At 44.9% G+C, this 23,215-nt stretch overlaps 1 protein-coding gene across 2 annotated transcripts in view; it reads right to left on the bottom strand.

The window, feature by feature from the left end:
- Nucleotides 1-8,772, bottom strand: part of LOC310697063 (ovostatin-like) — a 49,224-nt gene extending 40,452 nt beyond the window's left edge. Inside the window, exons 1-2 of one of the 2 annotated variants that reach the window (XM_083483294.1) lie at nt 8,439-8,772; nt 2,344-2,527 (exon numbers count right to left, since the gene is read on the bottom strand). In XM_083483294.1, coding sequence (XP_083339420.1) covers nt 2,344-2,527; nt 8,439-8,503 — 249 coding nt within the window. In that variant the 5' untranslated portion in view covers nt 8,504-8,772. The remainder of the gene's footprint in view (nt 1-2,343; nt 2,528-8,438) is intronic. The other variant, XM_083483295.1, reaches the window with a different exon arrangement.
- Between the last annotated feature and the right edge of the window lie 14,443 nt (nt 8,773-23,215).

The following is a 23,215-nucleotide window of genomic DNA, read 5'->3' on the forward strand; positions in this document are numbered from 1 at the left end:
CTTTCTCAACCTGTGGGTCCCCAGATGTTGTTGAACTACAACTCCCATCACCCCTAGCTAGCAAGGCCAGAGCTCAGGGATGATGGGAGTTGTAGTCCAACAACATCTGGGGACCCACAGGTTGAGAACCACTGGTCTACATGAATAAATACTTTATTTTGTCTGTATGGAATCTTCCAACACTCAGCTTCCTTAGAGACCTACAAGTTCCAGTGTTATGAGAGAGGGAGAAAAACTGCCCACTTTTCCCATGCCACACTAATTTTTACACACTTCTGTCATGGCACATCTTCCTTGCCTGTTCTCTAAACGAAAAAGTCCCTAACGCTGCAACATTTCCTCAAAGATGAGCTGTTCCATCCCCTCATACTGGATCTTTCCCAACACTATAATCTCCTTTTTGAGGTGAGGCAACCAGAACTGTACACACTATTTGAAATACAGTTGCACCATAGTGTTGTATAATGGCATCATTTGGGAGGTTTAGCATGGAATTTGCCTTCTTCACAGCTGCTACACGCTGGGTCAACATCTTCAATGAACTATCTTTTATGACTTCCAAAGGTCTCATTCCTGATCAGTCACTGCTAGTTCAGACCTCATGGGCATAGATGTGAAATTAAGGGGTTTTTTTGCCCTGAAATATATCCCTTTACACTGGTTTACATTGAACTGCATTTGCCATTCTACTCCCCATTCTCTTGGTTTGGAGAGGTCCTTTTGGATCTCTTCACAATCTGTTTTTGTTTTAACAACCCTGAACAATTTAGTATCATCAGCAAATGTGGACAGTATAATCAGCAAACTTTAGTATCATCAGCAAACTTCACAGCGAACTCCTAACCCTAGATTGTTCATTAACAAGTTAAAAAGCAAAGGTCCGAATACAGATTCTTGAAGAACTAAACTTTCTACAGCTCTCCTTTCAGAGAACTGTCCATTTATTCCTACTCTCTGCTTCCTGCTACTTAACCAATTTCTGATCCACAAGAAGCCCTTTCTTCTTATTCTATGACTGCTAAGCTTACTCATGAGTGTTTGATGAGAAACCTTTCTGAAAGTTTTCTGAAAGTCTATATTGCTTGTTGACTCTCACAAAGAACTAACTCTTGTCTCCTTAATTCCTGTTAGGGAGACGGGACTTATCCTTGCAGAAGCCACGCTGGATCTGCTTTAGCGAGGCTTGTTCTATATCTTTGATTATGTTAGCTTTCACAATATTTTCCACCAGTTTTTCCAGGACAGATGTTAATCTAACCAGCCTGTAATCTCCAGTATCACCTCTAGAACCCTTAAAAAAATAAAAGGTTTTATCAGTCCTCAGATATGGAGGCTGATCTGAGGGCAAGGTACATATTTTTGTTAGAAGATCAGCATTTTCACATCTGAGTCCTTTGAGAACTCTCCAGTGAATGCCATCCAGACCCAGCGATTTGTCAGTTTTTATTTCTTCTATTAGGCCTAGAACCAGGGCGGGATTTAGGTTTGATGAGGCCCTAAGCTACTGAAGGTAATGGGGCCCTTTATATGTCTAGCTGTCCTTTGTCAACAACAGACTGCCACTGTTTTTTGTGTTGAATATATGTTATATGGACCTAATAGGTATCTAAAGCCATTTGCACATAACAAAATATGCAGTGGCGTAGCGTGGGGGGTGCAGGGGGTGCCGGCCGCACCGGGCGCAACATCTGGGGGTTAGGGTTAGGGGGCGCAAATCCACGGGTTAGGGGGCGCAAATTACTTGCCTTGCCCCGGGTGCTGACAACCCACGCTACGCCACTGAAAATATGTATTTTATCAAAGTACATTCAGTTTTTTCCCTTTAAATTTTTTTTTGGGGGGGGACCCCAAGAGAGTGGGGCCCAAAGCTATAGCTTGTTTACCTTATACATAATTCTGGCACTGCCTAGAATGTCATCTCTCACTCCTCTGCCTGCCTCAGTTCCTCATACTCACTTCTTGCAAAACATCTTGCCCTGCCCATGGGCGTAGCCATGGGATTTTTGTTAAGGGGGGCAGGCTTTTGTTAGGGACGGCAGAACCTCAGATTTGTTTTGCTTTTTATTGATTGGGGGCAGCTGCCCCTCTGGCTATGCCCATGCCCGTGCCTTAGTCTCTGCCACTAGGACAAATGTACATATGGGGGCACTAAGCAGCAGAAGAGATAGTGCCACCCACCCTTAACAATCACCTTCATATGCAGCAACTTTCATCCCAAATGGGGTGAAAAACAGTTACAAGATATGATTATTATTTCATTTTTACATGCTACTCCCTCCCCCGGCCTTTCTCTCCGTGTTTGGCAATGCAGGGTGATGCAAGAAAAAATGAAGAGTTCTTTACCGTAAAATTGATGCATTGGGAAAAGTGTTTTTCATCCACAGTCCCTTCCCAAAGGGGAAAGCGGTCCACGTTGTACTCCAGCACAACATCCACAGAGACCGTCTCATTGAGGTTGAGGAGTTGCACGCAAGCCTCATTTGTAGTGTTGCTCTGAACTACTGCAGGCACGATCAGGATGTACTGCCTGCAACAAAGAGAAGGGTACAGCTTGTCAGCAACAAGTCACTATCAAGGGACATAGTTTGAAAGCAACCAGCAATGCAGAGAATTGGGACTAAATTCTAAGCAAAAGAAGAAATCTTTAAGGAGAGCCAAATCTGTCAAATTGGCTCAAGGGAAGCAGCTTGTTGTTTTACATCACAATATACCTTGCAATGGAATATTTGGAGACTCTTGAGAGTCCCATGGACTGCAAGAAGATCAAACAGATCCATTCTTAAGGAAATCAGCCCTGAGTGCTCACTGGAAGGACAGATCCCAAAGCTGAGGCTCCAATACTTTGGCCACATCATGAGAAGAGAAGGCTCCCTGGAAAAGAAAACTGCCAAACGCGAGTGGCAACACAATCGCTGGCAGGCCTTGATTACTGCTTCAAAATCTCACAGATCCAGGGAATTCTGGTCTCTGATTAACAGAAGGGCGAGGAAATACCCAAGGGCAGTCATCCCTGCACCGACATGGGAATTGTTCCTGAAGAAATGTTTCTCACAGGCAGATGCTCCCTCCGACCATCTGATGCATCTGTTTTCCCACCTACCTATTTGGCCTCCCACCGATCCTGACGAAATAGCCAAGCTAATAGCCCAGCTGAAATCGGGCAAAGCCCCAGGGCCCGACCTGATCCCTGCTGAAGCCATCAAACTACACCCAAAATGGTGGGCTGGCATCTTGGCCAAAACCTTCGACGCAATCAACGCTTCTGGACTCATCCCCAAAATATGGAAGGAGGCCATTATAGTACCAATTCATAAAAAAGGTTCTCCAATGGAGCCGGAAAATTACCGTAACATCAGCCTCCTTTCGATCATAGGGAAAATCTATGCCAGCTTTTTGCTGACGAAACTATTGCGATGGGTAGATGAGACTAACCAGATTGGCCACGAACAAGCAGGGTTCAGAATTAAACGCTCTACAACTGATCATGCGATAGTTCTTTACCATCTGGCACGGAAGTACTCCTCCCCTCCCCGGGGCTACCTGTGTGCTGCCTTCTTAGATCTTAAGGCAGCCTTTGACAGTGTTCCTAGAAATATTCTTTGGGAGAAACTTGCGAAACAGGGCATCGATAGAAGACTCTTATGGCTTATAAGTCAGCTCCACGAAGGTACCCTTGCCAGAGTGAGACTTACTCCTGCGGGCGACCTCACAAATTCGATACCAATAAACAAGGGAGTGCGCCAAGGATGTATATTGGCTCCCTGCCTATTCAATCTATTCATCAGCGACATGCGAGCATCCCTAGTCAACTCATCTCCAAGTACTCATGCGCCTAGACTAGCGGATTACCGCTGTCCACTCCTTTTATACGCGGATGACGCGGTAATTCTATCTTATACACGTGTTGGACTAACCAGAGCTCTGAAGATCTTTGCCACGTATTGTCAACTCAACCAATTAACCATCAACCATGCTAAATCTAAGATTCTGATTTTCGCCAGAAGTCGGAGATTATACGAATGGAAGCTTGGTGGAGCAAAAATAGAGCAAGTCCTAAAATTTCAATACTTAGGAGTTATTTTTCAATACAATTTGGGGTGGAAAGCACAAATTCAACACCTACTTAACAAGGCCAAAACTCTGTCATATGCGCTCCTCCGATTTTTCTTTTCGGATGGAGCTTTGCATGTTCCCTCGGCCCTAAAGGTGTTTAAGGCAAAAGTGGTTCCCGTGCTAGCTTATGCTGCCCCGCTCTGGGCCGTGATGACAGATCTTGCTCCTCTTGAGACTCTGCAAAACCAATTCCTACGTCGGCTCCTAATGCTCCCCCTGTGCGTAAGCAACGCAGCCATGCGACTAGAATTGAAGATCGCATCCTTAGAAACTTGCCTGTGGAAGCAAGTCTTCAATTATTGGTTATCATTGTGGCATAGATTACCAGACCATTACCTTGTCCAATGCTTATGGCGAGATGAATTCTCCAGCCTTTGGACTAGTAGAATCCATGCCAAACTCTTGAGCTATGGAATCTCTCCCTTAGATTCCCTAAAACTAGATCAAATCACTGCTCAAAGACTGATCCGCCAAAGACTGGATGACATCGATTTACAGCGAAATTATTCGCTGGGGGGAGGTGTTTGTTCGCCCCAGAACATTGGTATCACTTTAACTTACTGCGTTCCATCATACCTCTCCTCCCTTTTGACTGTTGCCCATAGGCTGGCCTTCACCAAAGCGAGGTTTAACGTTTTTCCCTCCAATGTCCTGAGATATAGATTCTCAAAGGGCCAAGCCTCCGCCATGTGTGTATGTGATAAGGAGACGCCGGAGTCGCTTCAGCACATTATGTTTACTTGCCCCTTGTTTAATGTGCCACGGGCAAATTTGTTGGGATCAATCATACAGAAGCTAGAGGGTACCCCACCAAAATTCCACCTTGCCCAAATCCTGCAGGATAAGGATATCCATACGACCCTGAGAGTGGCTAGGTTTCTGGTCGCTGTCCTTACCCAAAAGCGCTGCCAAGGTGCACTACAAGCTAATTAAGGCGCAGTATGTCATTCCATCTTACAATATTTTATTGTTATAGTGATGTTTTAGCGGCTGTTTTTTCCCACGTGCACAAGCTGTTATTTATGTCTTGTTTTTTATCTGTATGGGCCTATGGCCGTAATAAATATCTATTCTATTCTATTCCCTGGAAAAGACCCTGATGTTGGGAAAGATGGAGGGCACAAGGAGAAGGGGACGACAGAGGACGAGATGGCTGGACAGTGTTCTCGAAGCTACCAGCATGAGTTTGACCAAACTGCGGGAGGCAGTGGAAGACAGGAGTACCTGGCGTGCTCTGGTCCATGGGGTCACGAAGAGTTGGACACGACTAAACAAACAGGACAATGTATTCTGTTTTTCCTTATTTAGCATTGCCTCGTTGTTGTTTTATTGTGTGTGTATGCGTATGTTCTTATCGGTAAATTTGAAATGGAAAAAAATTATATCCACGCCATTTATCCACATACAGATAGGTAGCCGTGTTGGTCTGCCATAGTCAAAATAAAAAAATTCCTTCCAGTAGCACCTTAAAGACCAACTAAGTTGGTCTTTAAGGTGCTACTGGAAGGAATTTTTTTATTTATCCACATAGTTCCCCCCCCCCCCAAGGTTTTATGCAATCATGACGGAAAGGCATTTACTTGGCATCCGCTTCCATCACTCTCACTGTGGACAGAAGTTATTGACTGAAAGGGGGAGAACACACATTTCTTTAACCTTCTAAATGGAACAGGGAAGGGAGGACATATGGGGAAGCATTTGTGTGGGAAAGGGGTGCAGCAGCATGGCAGCATGACACCCATTCCTTACCCCATCCCAGGTAGAACTTGGAGATAGGACAATAAGTGAAGACTCATTTTCTGTGCAAACTATTAACCAAAGTTACCGTGGAACATGTGCCAAGTGGAATTCCCCCCTGACTCGCCATAACACTTGGTGGAGTAGGTTTTCAGATCGGAGAACTGTACGCATCAAGCAATTGTTAACCCCACCCCACTTTCCAGTACATCTTCCTTCTTTGCACAATGTTTGCTTTCTTGAGTTGGTTGCACAAGAGTGCCAAACCAGCTTCAGTTGCGTAACTCGAATGTACTGGCATTTGACTGAATCCCACACATAAGACAATGATGCTCTACAAGCATCACGAGACCCTCAGGAGCAAACCTGGTTATGAGTAAGCCTGCTTAAGAGTACAGTGGTACCTCGGGTTACAGACGCTTCAGGTTACAGACGCTTCAGGTTACAGACTCCATTAACCCCAAAATAGTACCTCGGGTTAAGAACTTTGCTTCAGGATGAGAACAGAAATTGGGCTCCAGTGGCGTGGCAGCAGCGGGAGGCCCCATTAGCTAAAGTGGTGCTTCAGGTTAAGAACAGTTTCAGGTTAAGAATGGACCTCTGGAATGAATTAAGTTCTTAACCTGAGGTACCACTGTATTTGTTCACCTAGGGCTCTGGGTGAGTGGTGTTTGCTGAACAGCACAGCTGTGGGTGGTCTGGCGGGGGCTCCATCTTCTGCGCATCTGGGGGATGGGATGGTCACCTGGTGCCAGCCACCTCCAACCACACTGGGCCCTCCATTCCGGGCAGGCCTCACCCTCAAGGCCAATTGGGGCAAGGTCCTGGGTCCTACCTGCCCCTGTTGTATTTAAAATGGTGCCCATGTGCAGGATGACCTCTTTGCCGAGTGCCACAGGACTTTCCACCCACCCAGCCTCCCTGTTAGGGCCCTGGCAGTGGGGGAACTGGCAAGTTGGCATATGGACCTTGCTGTGGTTTACTCAGTCACCATATTCAGGGCCAAGGAGGAATTTTCTCCTGCAAGCAAACTGGCCGGCTTGCAGATTTTCACCTACCTCATAGCAACTGTCATAACTTGGGCGCATAAAGCATTGGGCTGAATCCTTAGTTGTGGGGTATCGCATAAAAGGGGTCAAGGGGTGGCTCTGTCTGGGAGTCCCCACAGAGACCAATTGGCCAATGTACCTCATGCAATCAGAGGGTCGACCCCAATGGGTTCCTATTGGGCAGTGTGCTGACTGCCAGATGCCGGGTGCATGCCTAGTGCCTTAGCCAAACCTGCTCTGTCCTGTCATCAATAAGGTAAAGGTAAAGGGACCCCTGACCATTAGGTCCAGTCATGACCGACTCTGGGGTTGCGGCGCTCATCTCACTTTACTGGCCGAGGAAGCCGGTGTACAGCTTCCAGGTCATGCGGCCAGCATGACTAAGCCGCTTCTGGTGAACCAGAGCAGCGCACGGAAACACCATTTACCTTCCTGCCGGAGTGGTACCTATTTATCTACTTGCACTTTGAGGTGCTTTTGAACTGCTAGGTTGGCAGGAGTCATCAATAAAGTTGTGGCCTAATTCAGCCCAATACCAGCCTCTTGTGTCCATTCTCTTGACCCTCCCCACACTGGCTGGGAACGCCATGCATCTGTGGCAGCAATGGACTTTAGAATGAGTATAGCCCCGTTTTGGATTTGTCTGCTAAAGAAACAGGATCCTTTGCTCTTCCATGGAGGTTTTCAAGCAGAGGTTGCATGGTCATTTGTCATGTATGGATTTAGTTGAGATTTCTGCAGGGGGCTGGACTAGATGACCCTCAAGGCCCCTTCTGACTCTCCAGTCCTGTGATTCCTCTCTCTATCCTGCTTTTAATTGTCTTTTTGTGTGGCTCCTCACCCTCTTCATTCCCTAGAAACTGGGTTGGGTTACGAACCGGTAACACCAGTGTTTCGTTGCCATTCTGCTGTCTCTCACTTTTGTGTCTCTTGCTGTCAATCTCTTTCTGCCCTAGTTAATCAGGGTGGAGACTGAAGTATTCACTATGCAGCAATGAAAGCAACTCCTTCAAACCAAGCTCTGTAGTTGACTTTTTAAAAAATAGGATTACTTTACAACTTACATGCCTTAGGCACTCTAATAATAATAATAATAATAATAATAATAATAATAATAATAATGCAGAAAAACAGATTCATGGGTCCTACTCTGAAACGCTACAGTATACCAGTTAGTAGTTGGAGCCAGTGTGGTTCAGGAACACAACAAAGCCACCTTCTCTGTAGCTTACCTGGTTGGTATTGGGCTCACAAGAAGCCCTAGATTAATTATGGTTGTGCACCTGTGCAAGCCCAACCTCACCACTGATGCTTCCCCAGGTATTCTGCAGAGATGCTGGTGTCAGGAGGCTGTATCCTCCTGGGCTGCCACATTACATCTGCCACGGCTGCATTCAACATGCATCTTTAAGGAACATCTGCCCACCAATAAACGGCTGCGCCTAATAGACCACCAACTGAGTTAGTTTTTTGCAATTGCCACCACCAGGCTTTTGACTTCCAAGCAGGAAAATGCTATGCACAGACGTGATTACTTACGGGTCTGGAGGAGCTGCGATACTTAAAGGAGCAAGGAGGGCCACCAGAAAAATCCAGGAGCCCATCTCTGCTCTGGTGTGGGAAAGATGGAAGTGAGGACCGAGTCCTGTGCCTTTTAAACTGCTTTGGTGAACTTGCTCCACCTCTTCCTCTAAAGCCCCGTGTCAAATGTGAGGAGCAAGATTTGCATACTGCCACACATTTCCTTCCTCTCTCGGTTCTTCTGTTGCTGCTGCCCTTTGCATTGGTTTCAGGAGATTCCTGTATTGCTGAAATACTTGACTTCTCTCTCAGGTAGGTCACATCCAGTCTGCACACGTTGCCAAAAGGTTTGTCAACAGCAGCCCAGTACGTCACTCACTTAAATCCAGCATTTGTTCTAGGGCTGTTATTGCAGAAGAGCCAAATTGTTCAAAGCACAGTGTGCTTATTTTGCCGGAGGGCAATTAAAGCAGGGAATAAATAGGTCCTGGCCAAACTCCACAAAGTAGAAGATAATTCCTCCAGGGATCTAAAGAAGGGAATTCCAAAGGCTCTGTTATATTTTAACCAACTTTCTTCCCCCAGACAGCATTGCCTATTCCAGTCTGGGCAGATGATGTTACTGTGTGATGTTGACCTCAAAGACACAAAATCTTCATCAAGACTCATCTGAGTCAGACTTTGGTTGAGAGGATAAGCCCTTTGTCCTGGTTAGGTGCACAGTTGTGGTGGTTTTTTATTTATGACACACTTAAAATTTCTGGGCCTTGTTAAAAATAACAAAGGCCCCGCTTGCAAATGTACGATATAAAAACAAAAACACACACATCCAGAAGGTGATATCCTTTTAAAGGAGTTTCTGTATAATTATTCTGCCTTTATTCTGAGTTACTGAAAAATTATGGGGTTGAAATGTTCACCTCACATCTGAAATGAGCAGCATGTGCCCCTGAGGTTCATATTTCCATGACAGGAAACAACTGATTTTAATTGATGCCCAAAATGTCAGCAGAGTTTCACGCCTCAGGCCAGGATCCCGTTTCCCAGGATCCCACTGCAGGGTTGAGAGTCATGATGTGTTGCTTTCCATTTTTATTTTTTATTGAAAGTATTTCAACTGAACAAAATAAAAGAATGAAATGAAAAGAAAAAAGATACATTATACCACTATATATGCAAACAACTACAATTTCCTATATGCTTGTGTAGTATATAGGTATATAAATGTTATTATTATCCAAATACATATGTGGTTATGTATAACCGACTATATTTTTTATAAATGTGTTCCAAATATCATTATGCTTATCCATACAAAGTCTACAACTGCTCTACCTTACCAAGCTGGGCAAACTGTAAATGACTGAACTGAAAACTGCTTCAAATGTCAGAGTATTTCACCCAGAACCCAAAGACTTTGGTATCTAGCATGCTGCCATAGGAATAACTGGTTGCTGCTCAGCATTTTTGTATCGCTGGAAAAACTGCTACTAAAATATCCCTTCCTTTCCTCCCTCTCCCCTTTTTATGAAGATTACCCGCTCTGGGATCCCACAGCTCATTCTCCCCTGGTTTCCTTGCTGGCCCAAATAGGACTAGTTTAGCCAGCTAGCCCTGGTGATCATCTAATGTTTATTGGATGGATTTCCCCCCCTCCCCAATTGATTTTTGAATTCTGAATTTATTGGTATTCACATTTTATACTGTATTTTATGCTGTTTTTTGTTGCATCAATTAAGTGTTTTAAATTTGTTGTTAGCTGCCCTGAGCCCAGTTCCCTGAACTGGGAAAGACGGGGTATAAATAAATAAATAAATAAATAAATAAATTATTATTATTATTATTATTATTATTATTATTATTATTATTAAAATATCTTACTACACTGGAAACTCTGACTTTCTTTTTTGATAGCATCCTTGGCAAATGTACCTCAAACTGCTCCAAATGTCAAACGCGTACACTCTGACAACAGTGTCTTAATCCAGGGGTACTGTAAAGAGAAGCCATGTTAAACCTCCTTGTGTGTGTGTTGTGTACATACAAGTCCTTTCTACATTGTGTATTCTAGTGTGACTCTGTTTTAACTTTTGTCCTCTCTCCACTGAATTATTCTATGTGTCAGACAACCCTAGCCTCTCTCAATATGATTATTTCTGTGGGTGGGTGTGTAGTGACATGCTATTGTTGGATTGTGTCCAAAACTGCTCCAAGTTTCTGAGTACAACTCCTGCTCTGTCCTGGAACCCAAAGACTGGTACAGTATCCAGGGAGCTGTCTTGTTCTGCATTGTTTATATTCAGATGAATTATGGTGATCATTGTCTTTAAATGACTTCCATACACACTATTGAGAAATGTAGATACTTGGCACTGTTCCCAAATGTCAAAAATGAAACGTGTTACTGTATCTTGGGGTGACAGTGAACTCCATCAACCAGCTTTTCTAGATATTCTGGACTACAACAGAATATCACGGGAGTTGTAAAGAGGCCAATAAACTCTCTTTTCCTCTGGGCCAGACATACTCCATTAAGTACAATGAGGCTGCTCCCTCAGGCAGATGATTTTGGTTCTCTGAATTGTTGCCCACATTAAGTTGTGAATGTTATTTGGATTGTTCTGCCTGTGGCATTAAAATATATGTGGCTTACCCCTGGATGTAAGAGAAAACATGAGAAGTTCCTTGGTAAAAAATATACACACACCCTTAAAAAAAAAAATCTCATTTGGGTTTAAAGCAATAAAGTGCATCTTTAGAAATGTTAACTGCGGCCAGTTTACATTTAGGAATACTTACAGATGGCACTGTTACGGAAAAATCTGGGTGCGGGGTTACTCTGCCACCCAGCTCATCGGACTAAGTCCGTGGGTCCCTGTGGAAGAAAAATGAGCTCAGCCGGACGCAGGAGCAAACTGCAGAAGATCCAAGTTTATTGCGCAACAGGTTCAAGGCGAGATTGAACAGCGAGAAAGGGGTGACATGAACTTTTGAAACTCCCTCCATGTCCCAGAATACAGTGCAAAATACATCCCAGTTACATCATGAATACATTAAGGAGAGGTTGGGTTACACTGGATTAACATATGGAGGAGGGAGGGGGGAATATGCAGAGGGCTGGAGATATGGAGGAGGGAGGGGGGAATATGCAGAGGGCTGGAGATATGGAGGAGGGAGGGGGGAATATGCAGAGCTGGAGATATGCGCAGATAAGCACATCCTGAGAAGACAATGGTCCATGTACACGTAGTCTGTCACCTGGCATTGCCCGGGGGAAAGGTTTGGCAGAGTGATTTTGACAGGATTACTTGAGAGATTATGGAGGACAGGGGAGGGGTGATGGAGTCCTAGAGAAATTGAGCAAATATATTGTAGTGAAGAAGACATGCCCCCCCCTTCCGTAACAGCACCTTGAGCCATAACCAAAGAAAGTTTAGGAAATCCTGAAATAGAAAAGTTTGTGGATTTCAAATTGCTAGAAATGAAATGGATAGCGGTTTAAATTATTTAATTTCCATATGTTTGGGAGGTCTAAACAGAAATTGCATTTTGCAAAGGGTAATTAAAAGTAAAGGTACCCCTGACCGTTAGGTCCAGTCGCAGACGACTCTGGGGTTGTGGTGCTCATCTTGCTTTACTGGCTGAGGGAGCTGGCATACAGCTTCCAGGTCATGTGTCTAGCATGACTAAGTTGCTTCTGGCGAACCAGAGCAGCGCATAGAAACGCCGTTTACCTTTCCGCTGGAGCAGCACCTATTTATCTACTTGCACTTTGACGTGCTTTCGAACTGATAGGTGGGCAGGAGCTGGGACCGAGCAACGGGAGCTCACCCCGTTGCAGGGATTCGAACCGCCAACCTTCTGATTGGCAAGTCCTAGGCTCTGTGGTTTAGACCACAGTGCATTACGGTGCCTCAAATATATAGTCAAACCCCGGTTGTCGAACGTTACCCATTACAGAAGCCCGTTCGGCTTCCGAAATGTTCGACAACCGAGGTGTGGCTTCCGATTCGTTGCAGGAACTTCTTGCATTCAAGCAGAAGCTGCGTCAGACGTTTGGCTTCCAGAAAATGTTAAAAAAAACAGAGCATTTACTTTCGGGTTTTTGGTGTTCGGGAGCTGAAACATTCCAAAACGGAGGTGTTCAGGAGCCAAGGTTTGACTGTAATAAATGCATCTCTGTTCCTAAGATTTGACTTGGAAGAGATTAAGAAGGCTAAAACTGATGGGAAGGATTATTTCTACAACCAGACTCCTTTCTAAGCAGATTATTTTCTGCACTGGAGAATGGCTCCATGGTGTTTCCTTCCCACCGCTGTAGAGTTTATGAATCACCTGAGTAATTTGCTACAGAAAGCTCCGAGAGCAGTTCTAAATATCATCATCACTTTGAAAGGTACCAGTGTAAAAAAGTGTTCTTTTTTATGCAAAATTTTCTTCTGTATTTTTCTTACTTTTTGATATATTTTTTTCTCTCTTGATGTTTGTTGCTTGTTGCCTGTTTTTTCTGTTGTTTTCTTTTTGCGGATGTTAATTCTTTTTTTGTGAAAATCTTAATAAAATATTATTATAATAAATAAATAAATAAATATCATCATCACCAAACCTTTTATTGGCATCACACACAAACATCCTGTCTCCATTACCGAAGTTATATGTTTATTCGACCAAATGAAACCAGGAAAGGCTGTTAGGCCTGATGCCGTTCCATCTGAATTGATCAAAGCTAAGTCAGAGTGGCGCTGTGGGTTAAACCACAGAGCCTAGGACTTGCCGATCAGAAGGTCAGCGGTTCAAATCCCTGCGACGGGGTGAGGTCCCGTTGCTCGGTCCCTGCTCCTGCCAACCTAGCAGTTCGAAAGCACGTCAAAATGCAAGTAGATAAATAGGTACCGCTCCGGCAGGAAGGTAAACGGCGTATCCGTGCGCTGCTCTGTTTTGCCAGAAGCAGCTTAGTCATGCTGGCCACGTGACCTGGAAGCTGTATGCCGGCTCCCTCGGCCAATAAAGTGAGATGAGCGCCACAACCCCAGAGTCGGTCACGACTGGACCTAATGGTCAGGGGTCCCTTTACCTTTAAGTCAGAGTGGTGGGCTCCAATACTAGCGGAATTGTTCACTATGATAGATAGATTTGGTATTATGCCTAACTCATGGCAGCAATCTATAATTATTCCAATCTTTAAAGGGGGTGATAAAAAGCTGCCGTCCAACTATTGGCCAATAAGTCTATTGCGTGGCGAGTTCCCGCCTCCCACCAGTAGAAATAAAGACACAGGACACCGATGTTTAGGTTCATAGGCTTAAATTGGCCACAACTCTTTATTGGTTACAGGTGATGAGCGGTATTGGCTTAGGCATTGGTCCTAATCAACGATCTGGCTTCAGTCTGTCTGCCTGAAGGCCGGGAAGGGTTAACACCAGCAGGGGGAGCCCTGCTGATGCACATCAACTAGGCACTCCCCCAGGGGTCACCGCTCGGGGGCGTGCCTTGGGTTCTGGCCTCCATAGGCTTCGGACGGGGCCACGGCCCCCGGAATTCCTTACCGGACTACCCTTCACTATCCGGGGGAGGTGATGGCGCTCTCCCCCATTCATCTACATAACAATACCCATACCAATGCCTAACCACCAATGCCAAGGAAGTTGTGACAATTTGCTACGAGGTAGGAGAGAAAACCAAGTGGCTGGTGCCAATTTGCCAAGTGGAAAAAATCCTACCAGGCCCCTTAACGGCGATCACCCGAGGTCCATAACAAGGTCAAAGGAGAAACCTTGAAGGGCGGGTGGGTGGGAAATTCACCCAGCTGAGCAGCGTCCAAAGAGGAAGCTCCTCTGCCGCGTCTGCCTTAAATGCGGCAAGCCACACACCCTGAGCCAGCCGATTGGCTGGCCAGGGGGATGACGCAGCAGAGGATTCCCCTGATCGCGCGGGGCTGGGAGCCAGCCTCCGCGTGGGTGTTGGAGGCGTGAAGTCCGCAACACCACCTCCTCCCGAGGTCGGAAGTGGCTTTATCAAACATTGGGAAATTGTAAACATCTGTTAAATAAACTAACTACTTGGCTTATCTCTGGACATCATAGGTCCAGAGTAGGCAGGGTTTAGGCCAGGGAAATCCACTTTACGCAATTGCATGGTGTTATCCCATTTAGCCGCTAAGTACATGCGGCTCCACAAAGAACGTCTCTATGTGGCCTTCCTAGATATTATGGCTGCTTTTGACACTGTTGACAGGGGGCTGTCATGGACCAAACTGGAGACAATGGGCCTAGAACCCAGATTACTTTACTTGATCCAAAAGCTTTAGTTCTAAATATTCTAGAGGCAGCCTGCGCTACAGATACGGTGTGGAGAGTTCAGAGAGCAAATGCATCATCACTGAGTCTATATCCTCCTACAAGTGTCATGGAGTGAACTATAGAGGATTGCTTAAATCAGTTGTACATGAATAAAGCAAGAACAGGCATGTGAAGAACCACTGCAGAAATCTGCCTTTAACAAGAACAAATGGATTCTTGCCCAGTGTTGCATCAGAACTGACCTGTGAGTGAGTCACAGACAGACTTTAATAGCCTTCCAGTAACGGCTTATTGACATCTAGATGCGACCAGAGATAAATGAATAGTTGGAGGTACCTTTTCCTATTGACCATGCAAACACTTTTGTTGCAACCATTTCACTCCTGGCAAAATATGTTCTGTTCCTATTGTTCTTGCTATCTGTTTGTCTCAAGAGACAGTTGACTGTGCCTCTGGGGATGAAGTCAAACTGCTGCATTAACAGCACCAAAAGTGACCTCCTGGACAGTGTATATGGAGGTGCTGGGATGCCCAGATGACAAGACCCTTCTCTCAGCCTCGCTGATGTGGTCCAAAGGAAAGCAGAGCAATACATTTGGCACCAGCTTGGAGGCAAGAGTTGCCAGAAGGAGGCATACAAGGTGCCTTCCAGTTGTCTTAGGGACTCCACTCTTGACATAGGAGTCAACTCCTTGGGGCCCAGGGACCCAATAAAATATTTGATGGCCCCACGTCCCCCCAAAGCCATTGCCATTCAAATGGTGTGTGTGTACCATACCTTGTGATCTATTATGTGGGAGACTGCTTACCTGCGCCCCCATATTTTATTCAAATTGGCACCCCAACTTTTGATTTGTGTAGAGTTCAGTCCTTAGCCTTTTCCCAAATATCCTGCAAGGTAATGGAGGTTTAGGATCAGAGCTTTCCTTCTCCTAGATGGGCTACCTTCCCAGGTTGACAAGCCCCATCTGCTTTTTTGATGGCTGGAAACTGCTCAATCCACAGAATCCTGTCTTCGCATGTAGGGAAAGTCTCTAACTCACCAAGAGTTTGAGACCCATTGACTAATCTCACCCGGTTTAGCCAGGCAGTCAAATCCATTCCTGGGATGTGGCCCCTGTTGAATGCTGACAACTTCTAGGATGCACAGGTGAGAGGTGAGTGCAGGATGGGGACAAAGGTGGACAGACAATTTCAGAAGGAGCATGACATGCCCCCCACCAGAGGTACTACCCCTCCCCTAACGACCCATACATCCATTTGTTCCTACAGGAGTTGACATATTAACTTTAACCTTCAAATCAGTAATGATTACAGCATACATGCTGCTGCTGCTGCTATGTAAATGAGCTGTTTTTTAAAATAGAAATACCTAGATTGTGCGTTCAGCAACAACTAGCGGAAATGGGCAGGCTGCATTTTTTCATCTGGACACAATGGATGGAAACAAAATGGAAGTGGAGTTGTGGTGAACGACAGCACCAAGAAAAATGTAACAACATGCACTAAAAAGAAATCCCACCAAGCACACAATTTTTATTTATGTATTCATTAAAATGTATATACCACTTCAGTGTGTGTGTGTGTGTGTGTGTGTGTGTGTGTGTTGGATTTTCTCCCTGTAATGAATTAGACACAGATTGAGAAAATCTACATTTAGCTGGGATGTGTGAGAGAGCTGCCGCTTGGGTGAAGAGGACATCATAAGGACACCACACACACATGGGCATGCACACACAAATGAAGTCACAAGCTTCTTCAAATCTACATTAAACTCAGGTGTGGATGAGCCCTCTGTCATCCCAGGGTTCCTTTTCAGATGCGAGTTGGAGCAAATTGGCGGTTTGTGTTTCAGAAACAATTATTACAACAGTCACGATGACTGTTACATTATTCCTGACCACTGTAATTTACATGCATTTGTTAACATCTATTTTGATGGGATACAAGAGGCAGTTAATAAATGTTGTGAAAGGTCATTCAGAGGACTCGCCAAGCAAGTCTTCCTATAAATACTGAAATTACTTCTGAGTTAACATCCAGCGAAATCGTCAAAGAACAGACAAGGAGGCAGAACTCTCCAGTGAAGTCAAAGGGAATCTGACTAAACCTGAATCGCTGACATTCAGCACGTGATCGGATACAGGTCTCTCCCCACTTATGTGGGGGTTATGTTCCGGGCCCTGGCGCACATAAGTGAAATTGCATGAACTGGGGAGGGGGGCACCCTCTAAACACCTTTAAACACCCTCCTTGCTGCTTTCTCTCCAATCCAGACCAAAAATATAGTATCCAAAAGTATCCACAACTAGAATTGAAGCGCTGGGGCCAGCTGGAGGCTGGAGGACATGCAGGGAAGTGGCGGCTGCTGCTGTGCTACCCCACACCTCAGCTGTTAGGTGGGGAGGCTGAGCAGCATCTACAAAGCTCTGCTGCATCTCCAGTCTCTTCAGGGCTTCCTTCAACCTCACTGATGTTCTCTTCAGGCTCCAGGGAGGGTCCTCTCATCAGCCGCAAGGACTCTCCAGCTCCCTCCTGCCATTTCTGGGTTTGGATGGATGGATGGATTTCCCGGTGCCACACATATATGTGGCTGCATGTGAGTTGATCGTCTGTATAGATCACTCAGTATTTAAGTTGCCCTTTGAGCCTGGACTGGGAGAGGGAAATAGCTACTGCACACTACGTATTGCAGGATTAAAATTAAGCACATTGAACACTCTTTGTCTCATGCCCAAATATTTGCTAATTTATCATCAGTGTTGTTGTTGTTGTTGTTGTTTGTATCCCACCCTGTTCGCAAGGCGGCTTTCACAAATTAAAGTAACACAGATAAAATACTAAAAGCTAAAAACTCATAAAATATAACAGTCAAGGAGTATTTGAAGTCCAGTAGAACTAAAGCAATATATATATATATATATATATATATGCTTTCGTAGATTTTCACGGGTACAGGAATGCAGGTTTTGGTGTCTTCGGGTGTCTTCCCGTGTAAGAGTTGGGGTGTCTAGGCGACGTTTCGACGAGGTCTCACTCGTCATCTTCAGGCTGGTGCTTACGGCTTCTTGTTACTGGAACAGAGCAGGATCTCAGTGTTTGAGTTCCTATAAATACTGTTGAGGGGTGTGGTGTATTCTGGGCAGAGAGGAAGTTCCCAGGATAGTGTGACTTTTCTTCTTTTGTTCCTTAATTACTTGAGGGATATCTTGAGTGATTTCTTGAGTGATATTCTGAGTACCACTTAGGAGGGTCATTAAGAGTGGATTAGTTGCTAAAGCTTTTGTGTCTTGACCTCTTGAGCTTGTGAAGAGTTTTTCTGAGAAGATGGCTGTACTGCACTTAGTTGTGCTCTGGCTTGGCTTCGTGTATAGGGGCGAGCTGTGGTTTTGTGCCCTGTGCCAGTCAGATCTGTGTAGGGATTGCAGGGGGGTGTAGCATCCGGAGGTGCCACTATGGTTTGGCTACTGGATGGTGTCTGTAATTTATCTGTGGAGAGGGTCTGGGTTTGGGTCTGGTGTGGTTGATTGGTGATGGCGTTCTGTGTGCCTCTGGTTCTGGTGTCGGTTTTTGTGGGGAGGGCTAATTTCCAGATGTCTGGCAGGCGGGACGTGTCGTCACGCTTGTTCATGTTGTGAGGGTGTTTCTCTATCTCGATGGCTTCCATGATTATTCTCTTGTGGTGATGTTCCATGTTAAAGAGCAATTTGGAATCTGCAAAATTAATTTCGTGTCCTGTTTCTTTCATGTGTTGGAAAAGAGAGGAAGTTTTTTCTTCTTTTTTTGACGGCATTCTTGTGTTCTGCGATACGTGCATTTATTCGTCTGTTTGTTTGTCCAATGTACGTGGCTGGGCAGACTTTGCAGGGTATTTCATAGACCCCTTGGTTTTCCCACTGGATTTTATCTTTGGGGTTTCTGAGGATATTGGCTATTTTTTGGTTGGTGCAAAAGGCTGTTTTGATATTGTGTTTATGGAGGATTTTGCTAATTTTATCTGTAGTGCCCTTGATATAAGGAAGGAGGGCCATGCCATTGTTTTCTTCTGTGTCTTGGTTTTTGGGGGGTGTTTCTTTTTGGATTAGCTTCGTAACCCTGTTTTGCTGGTATCCATTGGCGATTAACACATTTGAGAGATTCTGTAACTCAGTTGTCAAGTGGTCTTTGTCAGCCAGGCGTTTGGTTCTGGAGATGAGAGTCTTGGCTACGGAGTTTATTTGTGCAGGGTGGTGGTGTGATTGTGCATGTAAGTAGCGGTTGGTGTGTGTTTTTTTCCGGTAGATGGTGTGTCCTAGGGAGCCATCAGGTTTTTTGTAGATTAGGACGTCAAGGAAGGGAAGTTGGTTGTTGGCTTCTATTTCCATAGTGAATTGTATTTTGGGGTGTAGGCTGTTGAGATGTGTGAGGAAGCTATCTAGTTTTTCTTTCCCGTGTGGCCAAATTACAAATTACGACACCTTTGTAATTTGGCCACACGGGAAAGAAAAACTAGATAGCTTCCTCACACATCTCAACAGCCTACACCCCAAAATACAATTCACTATGGAAATAGAAGCCAACAACCAACTTCCCTTCCTTGACGTCCTAATCTACAAAAAACCTGATGGCTCCCTAGGACACACCATCTACCGGAAAAAAACACACACCAACCGCTACTTACATGCACAATCACACCACCACCCTGCACAAATAAACTCCGTAGCCAAGACTCTCATCTCCAGAACCAAACGCCTGGCTGACAAAGACCACTTGACAACTGAGTTACAGAATCTCTCAAATGTGTTAATCGCCAATGGATACCAGCAAAACAGGGTTACGAAGCTAATCCAAAAAGAAACACCCCCCAAAAACCAAGACACAGAAGAAAACAATGGCATGGCCCTCCTTCCTTATATCAAGGGCACTACAGATAAAATTAGCAAAATCCTCCATAAACACAATATCAAAACAGCCTTTTGCACCAACCAAAAAATAGCCAATATCCTCAGAAACCCCAAAGATAAAATCCAGTGGGAAAACCAAGGGGTCTATGAAATACCCTGCAAAGTCTGCCCAGCCACGTACATTGGACAAACAAACAGACGAATAAATGCACGTATCGCAGAACACAAGAATGCCGTCAAAAAAGAAGAAAAAACTTCCTCTCTTTTCCAACACATGAAAGAAACAGGACACGAAATTAATTTTGCAGATTCCAAATTGCTCTTTAACATGGAACATCACCACAAGAGAATAATCATGGAAGCCATCGAGATAGAGAAACACCCTCACAACATGAACAAGCGTGACGACACGTCCCGCCTGCCAGACATCTGGAAATTAGCCCTCCCCACAAAAACCGACACCAGAACCAGAGGCACACAGAACGCCATCACCAATCAACCACACCAGACCCAAACCCAGACCCTCTCCACAGATAAATTACAGACACCATCCAGTAGCCAAACCATAGTGGCACCTCCGGATGCTACACCCCCCTGCAATCCCTACACAGATCTGACTGGCACAGGGCACAAAACCACAGCTCGCCCCTATACACGAAGCCAAGCCAGAGCACAACTAAGTGCAGTACAGCCATCTTCTCAGAAAAACTCTTCACAAGCTCAAGAGGTCAAGACACAAAAGCTTTAGCAACTAATCCACTCTTAATGACCCTCCTAAGTGGTACTCAGAATATCACTCAAGAAATCACTCAAGATATCCCTCAAGTAATTAAGGAACAAAAGAAGAAAAGTCACACTATCCTGGGAACTTCCTCTCTGCCCAGAATACACCACACCCCTCAACAGTATTTATAGGAACTCAAACACTGAGATCCTGCTCTGTTCCAGTAACAAGAAGCCGTAAGCACCAGCCTGAAGATGACGAGTGAGACCTCGTCGAAACGTCGCCTAGACACCCCAACTCTTACACGGGAAGACACCCGAAGACACCAAAACCTGCATATATATATATATATATATATATATATATATATATATATATATATGTTTTCGTAGATTTTCACGGGTACAGGAATGCAGGTTTTGGTGTCTTCGGGTGTCTTCCCGTGTAAGAGTTGGGGTGTCTAGGCGACGTTTCGACGAGGTCTCACTCGTCATCTTCAGGCTGGTGCTTTCGGCTTCTTGTTACTGGAACAGAGCAGGATCTCAGTGTTTGAGTTCCTATAAATACTGTTGAGGGGGTGTGGTGTATAGCCTCCAACGTTCTGGGCAGAGAGGAAGTTCCCAGGTTAGTGTGCCTTTTCTTCTTTTGTTCTTTAATTACTTGAGGGATATCTTGAGTGATTTCTTGAGTGATATTCTGAGTACCACTTAGGTGGGTCATTAAGTGTGGATTAGTTGCTAAAGCTTTCGTGTCTTGACCTCTTGAGCTTGTGAAGAGTTTTTCTGAGAAGATGGCTGTACTGCACTTAGTTGTGCTCTGGCTTGGCTTCGTGTATAGGGGCGAGCTGTGGTTTTGTGCCCTGTGCCAGCCAGATCTGTGTAGGGATTGCAGGGGGGTGCAGCATCCGGAGGTGCCACTATGGTTTGGCTACTGGATGGAGTCTGTAATTTATCTGTGGAGAGGGTCTGGGTTTGGGTCTGGTGTGGTTGATTGGTGATGGCGTTCTGTGTGCCTCTGGTTCTGGTGTCGGTTTTTGTGGGGAGGGCTAATTTCCAGATGTCTGGCAGGCGGGACGTGTCGTCACGCTTGTTCATGTTGTGAGGGTGTTTCTCTATCTCGATGGCTTCCATGATTATTCTCTTGTGGTGATGTTCCATGTTAAAGAGCAATTTGGAATCTGCAAAATTAATTTCGTGTCCTGTTTCTTTCATGTGTTGGAAAAGAGAGGAAGTTTTTTCTTCTTTTTTGACGGCATTCTTGTGTTCTGCGATACGTGCATTTATTCGTCTGTTTGTTTGTCCAATGTACGTGGCTGGGCAGACTTTGCAGGGTATTTCATAGACCCCTTGGTTTTCCAACTGGATTTTATCTTTGGGGTTTCTGAGGATATTGGCTATTTTTTGGTTGGTGCAAAAGGCTGTTTTGATATTGTGTTTATGGAGGATTTTGCTAATTTTATCTGTAGTGCCCTTGATATAAGGAAGGAGGGCCATGCCATTGTTTTCTTCTGTGTCTTGGTTTTTGGGGGGTGTTTCTTTTTGGATTAGCTTCGTAACCCTGTTTTGCTGGTATCCATTGGCGATTAACACATTTGAGAGATTCTGTAACTCAGTTGTCAAGTGGTCTTTGTCAGCCAGGCGTTTGGTTCTGGAGATGAGAGTCTTGGCTACGGAGTTTATTTGTGCAGGGTGGTGGTGTGATTGTGCATGTAAGTAGCGGTTGGTGTGTGTTTTTTTCCGGTAGATAGTGTGTCCTAGGGAGCCATCAGGTTTTTTGTAGATTAGGACGTCAAGGAAGGGAAGTTGGTTGTTGGCTTCTATTTCCATAGTGAATTGTATTTTGGGGTGTAGGCTGTTGAGATGTGTGAGGAAGCTATCTAGTTTTTCTTTCCCGTGTGGCCAAATTACAAAGGTGTCGTCAACATATCTGAGCCAAAGTTTGGGTTTGTGTTCTGACTTGTCTAAAGCATTGGTTTCAAAGTGTTCCATGTACAAATTTGCGATGACCGGTGAGAGGGGTGATCCCATAGGTGCTCCTTCTATCTGTTTGTATCTTTGTCCATTGTGGATGAAGTACGTGTTGGTTAGGCAGTGGTTGGTCAGGTCCAGGATGTATTCGGGGGGATTGTATTTGTTTTGAATGGCTGTCAAGGCTTCATTAATGGGCACTTGTGTGAAGAGAGATACAACATCGAAGCTCACAAGTAGGTCATCGGGATGTAGGTTTTGCTTCTTTATTGTTTCTATGAACTGGAAGGAGTTAGTAACGTGTGACGCGATGGATTCTGCATAGGGCTGAAGTTGCTTAGCGAGAAATTTAGCGAGATTTTGTAGAGGTGAGCCTATGGAGCTGACTATTGGTCTGAGTGGTGTTCCTTCTTTGTGTATCTTGGGGAGACCGTAGAGTTTGGGGCATCTGGATGATTTTTCTCTGGGGATGATTCTTAGCTGGATTTCTTCACTGATAGGAGAGGCTTTTATTTTGGATTTGGTGGTTTTTTCCAGATAGGTGGTGGGATCTGTTTTTATAGGTTGGTAGGTAGGGTCTTGGAGTAGATTTGATAGTTTTGCTTGGTAGTCCGATGTGTTCATCACAACAGTGGCATTACCTTTGTCTGCTGGGAGAATGATTATGTTGTTGTCTTTCCTCAGGTTGGTGAGTGCTTTCTGTTCTTCTTTGTGTAAATTGCTTCTGGGTGGTTTGCTGGAGCAGAGGATGTTGGTGACTTCAAGTCTGATTTTATTGGCTTCATCTGGGTCGATTTTGGTTAGGCTAGCTTCGACTCCGCATATGATGTTTTCCGTGGGGATGCGTCTCGGGGCGACTGCAAAGTTGAAACCTTTGGAGAGTACTTTGGTTTCAGTTGGGGTGAGGATCCTGTCTGATATG

Source organism: Podarcis liolepis (genome assembly GCF_965112155.1).
Source record: "Podarcis liolepis genome assembly, chromosome: 17".
Taxonomy (NCBI): domain Eukaryota; kingdom Metazoa; phylum Chordata; class Lepidosauria; order Squamata; family Lacertidae; genus Podarcis; species Podarcis liolepis.